We start from the raw sequence: 13,237 nt of genomic DNA, 5'->3' as shown, positions 1-13,237 counted from the left end.
CGTGATGCCCATCTGAAGTTTGTTGAGAGGGAAAGCAAACAAAAAGGGTGAGCCTGGGAAGAATGACGTTACATAACTAAAGTATTAAGAGAATACAGAGAGTCATCCTTCTTCTATTATCCCCTTCAGGTTAAATGCAAGTGGCGTAGAAATTGGAGTTATTACGTTGTTGGTGTTCGATTTCTTCTCGTGACGTATTAAATATTTAACGTCTAAACAAAGTGGTTGAAGATAATTTCGATAATGAGCACGGCTACTGTTCCTGACAACAGCGTGAAAAGTAAGTAGAAGGGAACGCTGACGCTGCTCAGGTCCAAATCAGCCGCGCTTTTCATTGGTCTCTTCCAAGTGACATGCCCATATAAATGACGCATCTCGAGATCCAGATAGTCCAATGCTTGCGTTTCGAATAACGGTTCGACGCTGCAATAGAACATTCTTCAAGCCCCTAAACCATTTTACGATAAAACTCATACCGACATCAGTTGGACGAGCTCGTGAATGATGGGGTTGTTTCTCATCCAAGTGGCGTTGAACATGAGGTGCAAGTATTCGAAGGCCAGTTCTTGTCGCGAAAAGTAAAGTCCTCCGTGGCTCAGAAAGAATTCTTTATTCTCGTAATCGAAAGTCAAGAATTGTCCCAAGAACCAAATCAGAAAAGTGTCTCTCGTGATCAGAGCTTTTTCTCCAGAAAGAAGAGGAATGTACGCGTCAAGCGCAAAATATTCCTCAGGCCTGGTGTAAATGCTCTTCTTATCCAGCGCGTCAAGCCATTCTTTAACAACTGGATCCCGCGTTGCCTATAAATATACGCAACAATGACTTCCGAAGAGGAGAATAATTTAACACGGAAACGTCTATTTACCAATACTTTCAGATACTCGAGGGTTCCAGATTCTTCGAACATGACAGGTGGAATTCCCGATTTGATCAAGTCCGAGAGCGTATCGATGCAATTGTAGCTTTCCGTCGTGAACTCCGTGCGCAAGAAACAACTCAAGAAAAACAGAATGAAAGTCACTCCGATCAGCCACGACGAAGCGAGCAGACGACGAGTAACGTGGGGCAAAATGGAGGGAATAGCTGTAGGGAATGTATTTATGTCAGATTAAAGCGCTAGCCATCTTTCGGTGGTATTCTCCGCTAATTGGATTGTGGAAATCTGAAGTAATGGGAAATTTCTTTATCAAATGTAAACGAGCTCTGCATTGCTTACGTTCGGCGCACAAGAGCGAGGCGTTCTCCCAGACATTTTCCAGGAATTCTTGGGCCAGCTTCTTGACAACTTTCTTGGTGGGCACCGATTGGTATTTGTTGGTTACGACGGAGTGAATGACGAGCAAAAGTGACAAAAGCATCAAGGTAAACACCATTAAAATCACCACCTAATTAAGGGAATAATGTATTTCAATGAATTGGGAAGCGACTCGATTGCAAAATTTACTGGAGTGTCCATATTTAAGAAAGATAAGGATGTGGACACGACTCTTTGGGGGGAGGCCGACACGATAATCATCCTAGCCGTTTCGTACACCGGAGACGGACTGAAATACTCCTGTCGACCATCGAAAATCGTCAGTGGCCCGGGAATCATGATAAAATTTGATTTCTAAAACCAGAGTATAGATTAACAGGCAAACTCGTACAGTTTAATTAAATTCGTTCCTATTTATCTTTCAGTTTAACTTACGTTGAAAGCTTTAGGCTCATTTTATAGGTTGGTAACTTCATTAAAGCTAATTTTATGGTCTTCGTAACATAGTCTAAATCATCGACAAAATTATTTTACTATGAGATATAAACGTAAGTTTAAAATTGGCCATAAATTAGCTAAAACTACTTTCAGAGAGATAGCTAACATTTCAAAGAATATAAGAAACCCTTTGTTGCTTGTGAGATTAAGGGTTTCTTGTTTACGATTCGAAATGATTTGAATACCGATTTGATTTCTCAAATTTTTTAACGCATAAACAAATACTTCTCGATTATTGGTTAAAACTTCAAAATTTATCGTCCATGAAATTCAATGTAATATGAAAAATACCGCATGTTGAAGGATCGTTTTAGATATTCCGCTATAAATATGTAAGATGACTTTGGACGCTCCATTTCCCACGATTCCTGACAAGAAATATTTAAACATTTTTTTCCACGAAGAAAAATTATTCTCCAAGACACGCCATTGGATGTCCATAAACTCACCGTAATTGTCGTCACGTTTAGTGGAGTTTCCTCGGCGTACCTAAAAAAATTATATTTTCCAATCGACGACCACATTACGATTTTTAATAGGCAAAGAGTTACTTGTATTTAAAATATCGAGTATTTCCAAGAAATTTAAATGGATTCATTGCCATTTTGGGTTCCACTTAAATCCAAGCGTGTGCAATGCGAAACCTCTGAAGGCTGCAAAGTGTAGCTGATTGATATGAGATTGTTTATACTATCATACAGCGACAAAAAGAGTGTGTTAAATCGTAGTAAAATATATTGGAGGAGCTTAGACTCTCTAAACTCAAACAGAAATGTAATAAATGTTATTTTTGCTTTGACTTATAATTAACTTATACCCTGTAAAGTGATTGTTTTTAGTAGCAGCATAAGTTTATGAGGTATGTTCCATAAGTATGACACTACCAATACTTCGTAATTCTAGAGACTTACTGAGAGCTAGTTCGACAACGACAAGCGACAATTGCAGACTACACTCTGTGTTGCAGTCCATCTTTCTATTTAGTCTGTCTTATCCTTTGACAGCGCCGCACCATGCGTTGCTTTACGAGAATCTATGACGTTTCACCAACGCCGCTTCATGACAAGCTCTTTCAGTAACCAGTGACAAGCTTATGGAACATATCTTATGAACTCACGGTCAAGAGACTATAATTTTTGGTTTTAGTAGAAATAGGATGGGAACTTATTCTTCTTCTGGTTTAAGTTAGCGTCTAAAATGAATTTTCGCGTAAACTTTTAAGTGCGCGGTTTTAATCCAGTATACTGCTGTCGAGGTCAATCAACGCTTTTAATTTGACAAAAGCCAATTAAGTGTTCATAAATTTGCTAGAAGCTTAAGGGTAAGGTGAAGACAAAATTAACAAACCTATATTCGATAATATTTTAAGAGAGCTCAGAGAATAAGTACAATTATGGCATCAAATCATTCTCGACTTGTACCATAGGAGAGTTTTGGTATAACGCGTTATTATACTACTCACTCGCACTTACTAAACTGTTGCTGGGGTTCAAAACGAATCGCGGAAAAATTAGACGAAATCTGGAAGCTTGACTCAACAATGAAATTTATTAATTACTGTTATAGTTATTAAACGACATCTTAGACCCGGAAAATCTGATTAATAGTTCTAAAAGTTTTATCGAATCGAGATTGGCTAGAGTTGGACATAGAAGAGAATCCGTTAGGTACGGAAATATTTACCCTTTCAAGACTGAATTCTATTGCAAGCAGGGTCATATTACACGTCATTTAATGATATTACGGCTGGATGATTTTTGAACAAAGTTAGTTAATTATCCTCCTAATGGAGTTAGTTTATGAACATTAAAGCTCGGTTTTAACTTAATGCTTTCAAGCCTCCTTTAAAATTGAACGTTTGAACTTTGGCAAGAAAATTCGATATCAGAAACCAAAACTAACTTGACTTGTGTAAAACTAAAGTCTATTTTTAACTTCAAATTTTGCTCGAAATGTCAAATGTCACTTTTTTAAATCCAAGATGACATTTTACATTAAAAAAAGACAATCTATATTTTTATTGACCATTTGTAATAAATTTCGATTCTATATGCGTAGTTTTATGTTACAGCTGGTTATTTGTATTTTGCCGTGAAAGTCAAAGCGTTCACGAAGACGACGGTCAAACTTATCAATCAAAAATTTTTGAAACGAAAGTTATATAATTTAGTTTGGATGTTAGCAAAGCAGAAAATTGTTTTGTATTTAAAATATAACCTTTCAACTTTTAAAAGAAAACTCATTATTCCTAACTTACTTTGCTATTGTGAAATGAAGTGTATTATTATTCGAGAATTAGCTCGGAATTAAAACAAGTATCATTTTGAATTTGAATAGGTAATACTAATTGATCGTTTCCACGAATTTCAAATTCTAAAAGAGTAATTTTCAAGTTTGAACCAGTAAACTACAACTGTACTTTACGCCTAAACCCTTCTTAATTTATGTAAGAACAATAGTTTCACAATCGATTGGAAATTGTTAATCCACTTAAAAATCCAGCTTAATTATGAATGGGGAAAAAACAATTTTGTGCCCTAAAAATAATTAAAATACAACCAGAAACAAGGCAAAAATATACGAAGCGATAACTAAAGATTACCTTTTATTTATTATAAATGATAAAACTAATAGATATGTTACCAGTTACTGTCCAGTTACAGCTTTGTGGGGAAGGTTTACCGTGAGCTATAGGGGAGAGCTATTTTTTCGCTATAAATGTTGCCGACAAAAAAAACAACATTTACTAAGTTTTATTCGGTTTAAGGGCCGAGTTGAATTAGTCCAAAAAACTGCACCAATTAGTAACAAAAACACAGTTCTTTAATGATTAGTGAAAAATGTCTTGATTAGAATCAAGTCCTAAAAAGTATCGATAAGACTGAGGTTATCACTTGACTGAAGGATCAGATATTAACTTTTCTTTTTAATTGAAACTTAAAGGCATGCTTAAGAAAAAACAACGTTCCATTACCGTTTTCCGTTGAAATAACTTATTTTACAGGTAATCAATTTCAAAAATTTACTTATCTCGGGTTTTCGGGCACAATTCCATTCCCCCAAAACATTTTATCATTACATTAATTACTTTTGAGAGAGTACGTGTATGACATTGAGTTTTAAAAGGTTCCCTCATTTGTGCCCGGCATGCTTCGCAGTGGATACGTTTTAAAACAATGGCGGAAAATTAAGTAGGGACAGTTAGATTTTTACTCGTGGTTATGCAAAATGATGTAATGTCTAGTGTACTTCAGTCAACAGTCATACTGTTCATTCTCATAGCTCAGGACATGATTAATGCTGCTCACTATTTCTCTCTCTAGTTTCAAACAATGGTTAGAGACCATTCAGTGCCGCAGGTCGCACATGAATATATTTCAACTACAGTTTACATCAATTCTCCGTGGTCGTACTATTAGAGGGTTAAGCACTAATTTGTTCAGAACATGTCTCGAAAGTGTGCTTGTTATAAGTTTTTAAAGCAGTGTTGCCAATGTGTGGGTAATTTCCCACATCGTGGGAGATTTAGGTTTGGTTTTAGGCTCTGTGGGGAAAAAGTAATATTTTTCCGAAATCAATCAAATGTCGGAATTTTCCTGTTCAAGGGTTAATAGTGCAAAATTTTCAAAAATGCACTAATTTTAACTGCACAGTTAAAATAAGTGCATTTTCGAAAATTTTATTCGGTTTAATAATTTCAAGCGACATTTTGAAATAAATTCGGTGATTTTAAGTTTGGCACTGAAAAAAAGAAAGCATATTTTGAGAATTTTAAAGCTTTAAAGCATTTGTACATATTGTCAAAGCCATGCGGAGTGATATTCCATATTAAACTTAGTATGATAAAATAGTCCAGATAAATATGACTGTAAAAAAGGGGGTGTGGGAAATGCGGCAAATTTTTAAAATGGAAGTGGGAACATCCACTTTCTAACATTAGCAACACTGATTTGAAGGTTTTGGTCATGGCTAAACAGACCGCTCATTCAGTTTTTTATTGTTTTAAAGCTTATTTTGACACGTTATCTCTCAAAAGTAATTAATGTAATGATAAAATGTTTTGGGGGAATGGAATTGTGCCCGAAAACCCGAGATAAGTAAATTTTTGAAATTGATTACCTGTAAAATAAGTTATTTCAACGGAAAACGGTAATGGAACGTTGTTTTTTCTTAAGCATGCCTTTAAGTTTCAATTAAAAAGAAAAGTTAATATCTGATCCTTCAGTCAAGTGATAACCTCAGTCTTATCGATACTTTTTAGGACTTGATTCTAATCAAGACATTTTTGACTAATATCTGTTCCTTCAGTCTTCATTTTAATTAAGATTGTTAAGAAACTGTTTTACATTTTCAAAATCTACACTAAGCAGAAACATATATAAAAGCGACCGTAACTTTAGCTCAATCAGTCATTTATTTATAATGATACTCCAAAAAATAAAAACGTAACTCATTGAAAGTTTGTATTCTTATTGTAATTAACATAATACAATTTTTTACAACCCTTTATTGAAACGCGGGGCGCTCCCCTAAAAATTCCACAAATCGAACCAAATTGACAGTTTTACACAATTTTTTAAGACGCTGATTTATGTCTGTTTAACCTTTAGCTCAAACTTTTCATAAGCCCAATATGAAATTCGGATATCCTTAAAACTTCTCAAAGACGATCCAAGATTATCAATTTCGAACTTTTTTGTAGCATTAACTAACGTCTGTTTGATATTAAGCTTATAAACCTTAAACACAATATAGTCAGGGCAATGAAGACTCAATTTATAAGGGCTACCCTAAAAGTCCACAAAGGTGATCCAAGATTGTTAAAAATACGCCTAAAAAGTGCCCTCTTCAAAATATGTAGCCGGGGAAAAGAGAGCGTGATCGAGTGGGCTATGCTAGTGGGTATTTTGGTAGTAAGTAACGGGGGTTGGGACTCCAGGCATAGCCCGCTCCATCACGCACTCGACAACGCAAAGCAACTCGCGCCAGCGTGGGAAATAAGGCGGTAACACAGGGCAAATGACGAGTTTAAAAATTGCCTGGTACAGTTCAAAAATTAAATCGGAGGGGGGTCAGTGGTCCACGAGACTACTAAAAAATTCAAGGGTAACCAGAGTCCACACATTAAAGTTCTAATACTTTAATTATCCACTTCCTTAGCTTAGCAGACGACGTGCTCTGGCCAATGGTCAGGGACCAGTTTATTTATTCCAAGTCAGGAGGGTCTCTGGCCTAATGTCCAGTTTAAAAAAATCCTTATTTCCCACCCTGACTCGCGCTATAGCGCAAGCAGCTTGCGACGTGTTGCGCGTGATCGAGTAGGCTATGGTCCGGTCAAAAGAAATCTTCAGATCAGCGTTGCAAATAAGGCGGTGGCACCGGGAAAATGACCAGTTTAAAAATTAAATCGGAGGGTGAGCAGTGGTCCACACGACCATAATGGAAATTCTAGGGTAACCAGGGTCCAGACATTATCTCTATTTACCCATTATCTCTATTTTAATTACCCACTTCTTTAGTTTAGCAGACGCCGCGCCCTGGTCAATGGTCATGGACCAGTTTATTTATTCCTGGGCAGGGGGTCGCTGGCCCAATGTCTAGTTTTAAAAAAATTCCTATTTCCCACCCTGATTCAGTTGGGAGTCCTGGAGCTCCTAAAGTCCAGAGATGCATATGACAAGGATTCATTTCTCATAAGCGAGAATGGCCAACACTGTTGTGTAAGAGACAGCCTGGCAGCCTGGTATTTTTTTACTTCTAATAGCGTTTTCCTTATAGCGATTTCCACTGACTGCTCGCGGAGCGCTCCCATGGAGCTATATAAATGGGAGAAGTAGTTCTCGGCTTCGTTAAAGACTGTTTATGCTAAATCAGGGTCTCCTATATTTATTGCTCCATGGGAGCGCTCCGAGAGCAGTAAGTGGAATTCGCTATTAGGGTCCTCGCGGAGCGCTCCCATGGAGGAATAAAATTTGGAGATCCTATGCTTCAAAAACAGTCTTTAACGAAGCTGGAAACTACTACTACCATTTTTATTGCTCCTTGGGAGCGCTCCGCGAGGACCCAAAGGAAAACGCTATAAGTCAGCTGGGTTTTCACCTTATGAGAACAATTAATTATGTGTCTCTTTGATATTTAGCTCTGATAATTTCAGAAACTTAATAAAAAGTAGTGTTATGTATTTAACCAGAATTTATTTTATTGAAATTTATTAATAATTATTTAATTAAAAAAATTGTAATACTATTTTAAGAGCTCGACATTTTCTATCCATTATCCACAAATTAGTAATTAATTTGAATGAAAAATAGGTGGATATCTTTTATTAATTGGGAAATAATGCACACACTTTACATTTAAATTTTAGAAGTCAATTTATTATTTACTTTGTGTATATAATATTCAGCATTATTTTCACTAAGGAAATAAACTAATTACCTACGACTACGAGGAATTAACTAGTATATATATGTTTAAAATTATAATTTAATCGTTTCAAAACTAATATGGTTTTGAACGGGTTTTTGTGATTTAGTTATTAAAATTTGTGATTATCGATTGGTCAATATTGAAAATCAACCAATGGTGGAACTAATTTTTTTTAAACTCAATGAAACTGAAATATCAATGAATCATCTACTGAAAGAGGTATTAACCTATTTTTTTTTTTAATTCAAAATAAGGTAAATAAGGATTAGATGGCCGCTTGCTGCTTCAAACAAGATTTTTAATCACGAAGAGAATATTTTTTTAATTTTGGTCAAATTTAGATATTCGGTAATCGAGTTGATATTTATAAAGCCCTTTTTGCTCATGTCTATTTTAAACTTTAATCACAGATTTCGCTTACCATTTTACAAGCATAATAAACACTACTGAAGGGCGCAAATCTATCTGTGATCGGTAATGGTGACCAATATAGCAATTTGCCCAATTAATCAGTTTGAACTTCATTTGCACATTTCTATTCGTTAATTTGAAATGTTGCGAGAAATTTGAATGGAATATTAGTAGATATCTCTTTCAGTAGATAATTTTTGATGTTGATATTTAAGATTCATTGAGTTAAAAAAATTGGTATTGGTATTTCAAGTAAGCTTAGATATCAACATCGGTGAATTTACGATATGGGCTTATGATGTTAGTCTGTTTATAAGATTAAGTCGTTACTTTAAGTGTCACTAGACAGTATCTACCTCCAAAATCGAGAGTTAGTAACTTTATAACCATCTCCTAGTCAGAGGATATCCGAGGGTCAATTTCTTATATCATTGACTGACGAAGGCTCACTATAGCTTAGTCAACTTTTGGCAAGGCCTAATACCGTTTTTGCATGACTGTCGCCGTCAAATTCCTTTTAAAGCATAGATCATTAGATCATATAGTATCCACCCTTGATTTTCATTACGCAACACACGTTGGATTCGTAAACCTCGACGTGCACCACGATTAGAAGCATTAAAATGCAAAAACAACACACTGACCGCATACATTTTTGGTAAATAACAGAGTCACTCACTACAGCTGTTTTCGGGGGAATCGGGGCTGAACGAGCGACCGAGAGGGCGTAAAAGAAAAAGCCTCCGGCGGCCGGTCTCTTAAAGGGGGTAGTTTCGAGGGAACGAAATTCAAATGCAAGGCGCGTCCCTTCAACAAAAAACATTGAATTCGTTAATACGGACGTTTTAGGCAATTATAATATTGAAATTTTATACAATTAAGTAATATTTAAGAAAACAAAGCACTACTTTCAAAGTCTAAACTTTTAAAGTACGACGATACGAGAAGGCGAAGTAACGGGCAACGAGAAATAAACATTTTTATAAACGGCAAAAATTAACGTTAAGCCAAGGCTTAGCGCAATTTCACCGCCTTAAAAAAAGTGCCAAGTTTACAAATAGATTGTGGGACAATAAAAAGGTGGAAAATTATGAAATTAGGCTTATATTAAAGCTTGAAACCTACTTTATATTATATTTAAAATCCATCCATGAGCAAATCCTCAAAACATATGAAAATGACAACGAAAAAGGACCCACTCTAAAATGTTTTCCCCTTAAAAAAAATGGCGGCCACAAACGGGGTGAAAAAGGGGAAAAGAGCTATTAAAGCAGTCTTATCTCACTATCGATAGGCCATTTCAACCAAAAGGCATTAAGAATAAACAATCGGATTATTATGAGGCAACTATACGTAAAAAAAGGCCAATATTGGTCGCGCTGATATCTACTAATAAAACAGTGTATCCATGCTAAAATATCGCAGATTGGGGTAGTTTTTAAAATTTTAAATTAAACATACTTAAAATTAATTTTTCTCAAAAACCTTAAAAATGGTCCTAGAAAAAGGTTTAAATTTTGATATAAAACTGTTCCCAAACGTAACAAACGAATATTTCATTTCAAAAGGGTGGCGACAAAATGGCTAAATTTGAAAAAAACTCCATGTTATTTCTATGGGAAAATTTAACTTTTTCACCAAAAGGGCTGATTAATTTTATGGAAATGAAAACCACCCTTAGCAACTTTATTTTTTATACAATAAACTAATGAATGGATCTTCTTGAAATTTTAACCACATATTGAGGGCCCGAATTGTAGTTCTGTGGAATTTTTTCAAAGCAGTTAATACGATACAAAAAAAGTTATAACCAATCAAAAAACCATCCTTATACATTGAAGTCGGTATGAGGTCTTATCTAAGAGAGCTATCGCTCTCCTAGAATAATCGTTAAGTAAATTTAAATTATTCCATACGCGCACTGCTAGAGTAGCTTAGCCTTTCACCTTTTATTTGTTCGTAAAAACCCTCTTAAGCTTCCTCTCTATCGTTCACAAAAGTGTTTCTTCGTCGTAGTTCGTTTGGGGACAGCGGGTAGATAAGCAGTCGACAGCATCTCTATCTCTGTGCTTCTTCGCAAATTTATTCCAAATCACATCTCTTTGTTTCACGATTTCAATTAGGTTTTCCTTTTTTTGGATATCTTTAAGCCGTAGATCGGCTTTCAAAGCTGTGTCAATTTCTTTTTTCTCTTTCAAATTCGTTATGTTTATTGCAAAAGTGCCACACGAAATTTATCAGAATGCCTAAAATAGTCTGCTAGAGGTTAAAATTCGTCTGCACGATGGGGAGGGGCAAGAGCTTTTTCTCGAATACATCTATCCTCAACAGATCGAAGCGGACTCCATCAATCAGCCTCAGCAACCAGCGTACGCCACTCCCAATACCGCTTAAGCGGCTTTGTGAACGGTCACGCGAGAAGCAGACACTAGATTCAGCCTACGCTCTCGGCAATCAGCTTCAGCTAAACGCGCCTTTGTGAACGTACCTTGAGTCATGTTGGTCGAGAGAGAGAGAGAGGCTACCGCGCTAGGAATGGAAAGTCCCCGTCTTTGGTGGTCCTCTTTTCTCGTCGCTCGAGATTCGCTTGAATCATGGAAAATTTTGTACCACCAAAGACGTGCTTCCAAAAGTTCACAATCTCAATAAGTAAATACAGAAAAATACAGAATACAAAATTAAAATGAATACAAAATAAAAGTAATATAAAAATACAGAAATTCAGTTCACGACTGATTTACTTTTTAACACACTCCCGCACCTTGACGGAAGGTCAAGATTTAAATGCAAATTAATTTTATTAACACTCTAGGTGATATAGTAGTTGTACGGGGCGGCGTATTGTGTTCCCATTAGGCAATCTTAGTAAACATGACCTAACTATCCCGTCCCTGCCTTTGACTGCTTCGCTAACTCTACCTATTTTCCACATAAGCCTAGGCATTTTGGCTTCCTCTATCATTACTATGTCTCCCACTTCTAGTTCTTTAGTGGGCTGACATTTGGTTCGATGATGGGCAGATCGTAATTCCAATAAATAATCCCGTTTCCATCGAATCCAAAATCTCTCCATTGAGGTTTGGCGATATTGCCATCTTTTAGTTAAATCTAATCTAGATACCCTTTGTGGTTCGTTTCGTGGGAAAACTCTAGAAGGTAGAACGGTCAAACGACGACCGACTAAAAAGTGAGCTGGAGTGAGGGGAATTGGCTCAGAAGTCTCCTCATACATGTAAGTAATTGGGCGCGAATTGATTGTGGCTTCTATTTCCGATAGGACGGTTCCTATTTCTTCCAAGGTTAGTCGAGCTAACCCAATTACTTTTCTGAGGCCAACCTTAACGCTGCCAACCAGGCGCTCCCAGAAGCCGCCCCACCAGGCGGCTCGGTCAGCAATGTATTTCCACGTGATCCGACGCGTGCTAAAATAGTCCGCGACTTCCGGATGTTTTAAATTTTTCCATAGTATGGCGAGATCCGCGTCGGCACGCTTAAAAGTCTTCGCATTGTCACTGTACATGGTTTTGACCATACCGCGTCGCGCCACGAAGCGACGAAAGGCGAGAAGGAAACATTCCGCGGTCAAGTCCGATACCACCTCAAGGTGGACCGCGCGCGTGACGGCACATGTAAATACAGCCAAGTAACATTTGTTTTCTTCTCTGTCATATAATGGGCCGCAGAAGTCCACGCCACAGACTTCAAAAGTTGGAGCTGGTGTTGTCCTTGTAGGAGGAAGGGGACCCATGACTGCTGCGCTCGGTTTCGCTCGAAAGATCTTGCATCGCGTACACGTGTTAAGTTCCTTTTTTACCATTTCTCTAGCTCTTGGGATCCAAAATTGTTCCCTTATTTCTCCCAGTGTATCGCTTACACCGACGTGGTTTAATCGTTGATGGTGGTGTAACGCTATTAATTTGGCTAAGTGGTGTTTTGCAGAAAGTACCCAAGGATGTAGTTCTCTATAAGTAAAATTTTCACTGCTTAGTCGGCTGCCCACTGAAATTAGTCGATCCTTATCCAAAAAAGGGTTGAGCGTCGCTAAGGACGAGTTTTTGTAGATTGGAGTGCCCTCTTTAAGCGACTTCAATTCCGAGGGGTAGCTTTCTTCTTGCGCCTGAGAAACCCAATACTTTTCTGCGTTTGTTATCTCTTCTGATGACCTGACCTTTGTCTTCGCCTTGGCGTTTTCTACAAATCGCTTAATCCACGCCGTTACTCGGTAAACTCGAATTAGTTTACTTTGGTTTTCTAGACTGAAAATGGGTTTTCTTGGCAACTCGCTTGAACTTATGATTTGAACGACCGCTAGGCCTTTGGATCGTAGCTCCTCACTAACTGCTTCCTCATTTAAGTCTTGGATTTCGTGGTTGCTAATTAGACATTCTGGCTCTCTCAGAAATTCAGATCCATTTAACCAAAGGGGATTTGTTGCTAAGTCAGCTAATTTTTGGCCACGAGTAGGTAAGTCGGCAGAATTATTTTTGCCAGGGCAGTGTTTCCAATTAAGGGGGTCGCTTATAGCCTGAATTTCTCGCACCCGATTTTCTACAAACGGTTTCCACTGACTAGGCGATCCACGCACCCAGTGTAAGGTAATCATGGAATCTGTCCAAATTGTGACCTTCGATGGTTTCTGTAATA

General features: G+C 37.2%; 1 protein-coding gene and 1 long non-coding RNA gene across 2 annotated transcripts; both read right to left on the bottom strand.

Annotated features, from left to right (window-relative positions):
• Positions 1–7,931: 7,931 nt before the first annotated feature.
• Positions 7,932–10,486, bottom strand: LOC149713661 (uncharacterized). The gene is made up of 2 exons (XR_016371472.1): positions 9,719–10,486; positions 7,932–9,400 (listed from the first exon to the last, which is right to left on the bottom strand). It is a non-coding gene; the product is annotated as an uncharacterized LOC149713661 (long non-coding RNA).
• A 907-nt stretch (positions 10,487–11,393) lies between these two features.
• LOC149713660 (uncharacterized) lies at positions 11,394–13,196 on the bottom strand. Its single transcript, XM_089844106.1, has one exon. It carries the CDS (start codon positions 13,194–13,196, stop codon positions 11,394–11,396), a length of 1,803 nt encoding a protein of 600 aa, XP_089700232.1.
• Positions 13,197–13,237: the final 41 nt, after the last annotated feature.

The sequence above is a fragment of the Phalangium opilio genome, unplaced genomic scaffold, assembly GCF_054372755.1.
Source record: "Phalangium opilio isolate 3A_F unplaced genomic scaffold, DU_Popi_V2 ptg000009l_1, whole genome shotgun sequence".
NCBI lineage: Eukaryota > Metazoa > Arthropoda > Arachnida > Opiliones > Phalangiidae > Phalangium > Phalangium opilio.
The sequence above is the reverse complement of the archived record's forward strand: the minus strand, read 5'-3'. Positions and strand labels throughout refer to the sequence as shown.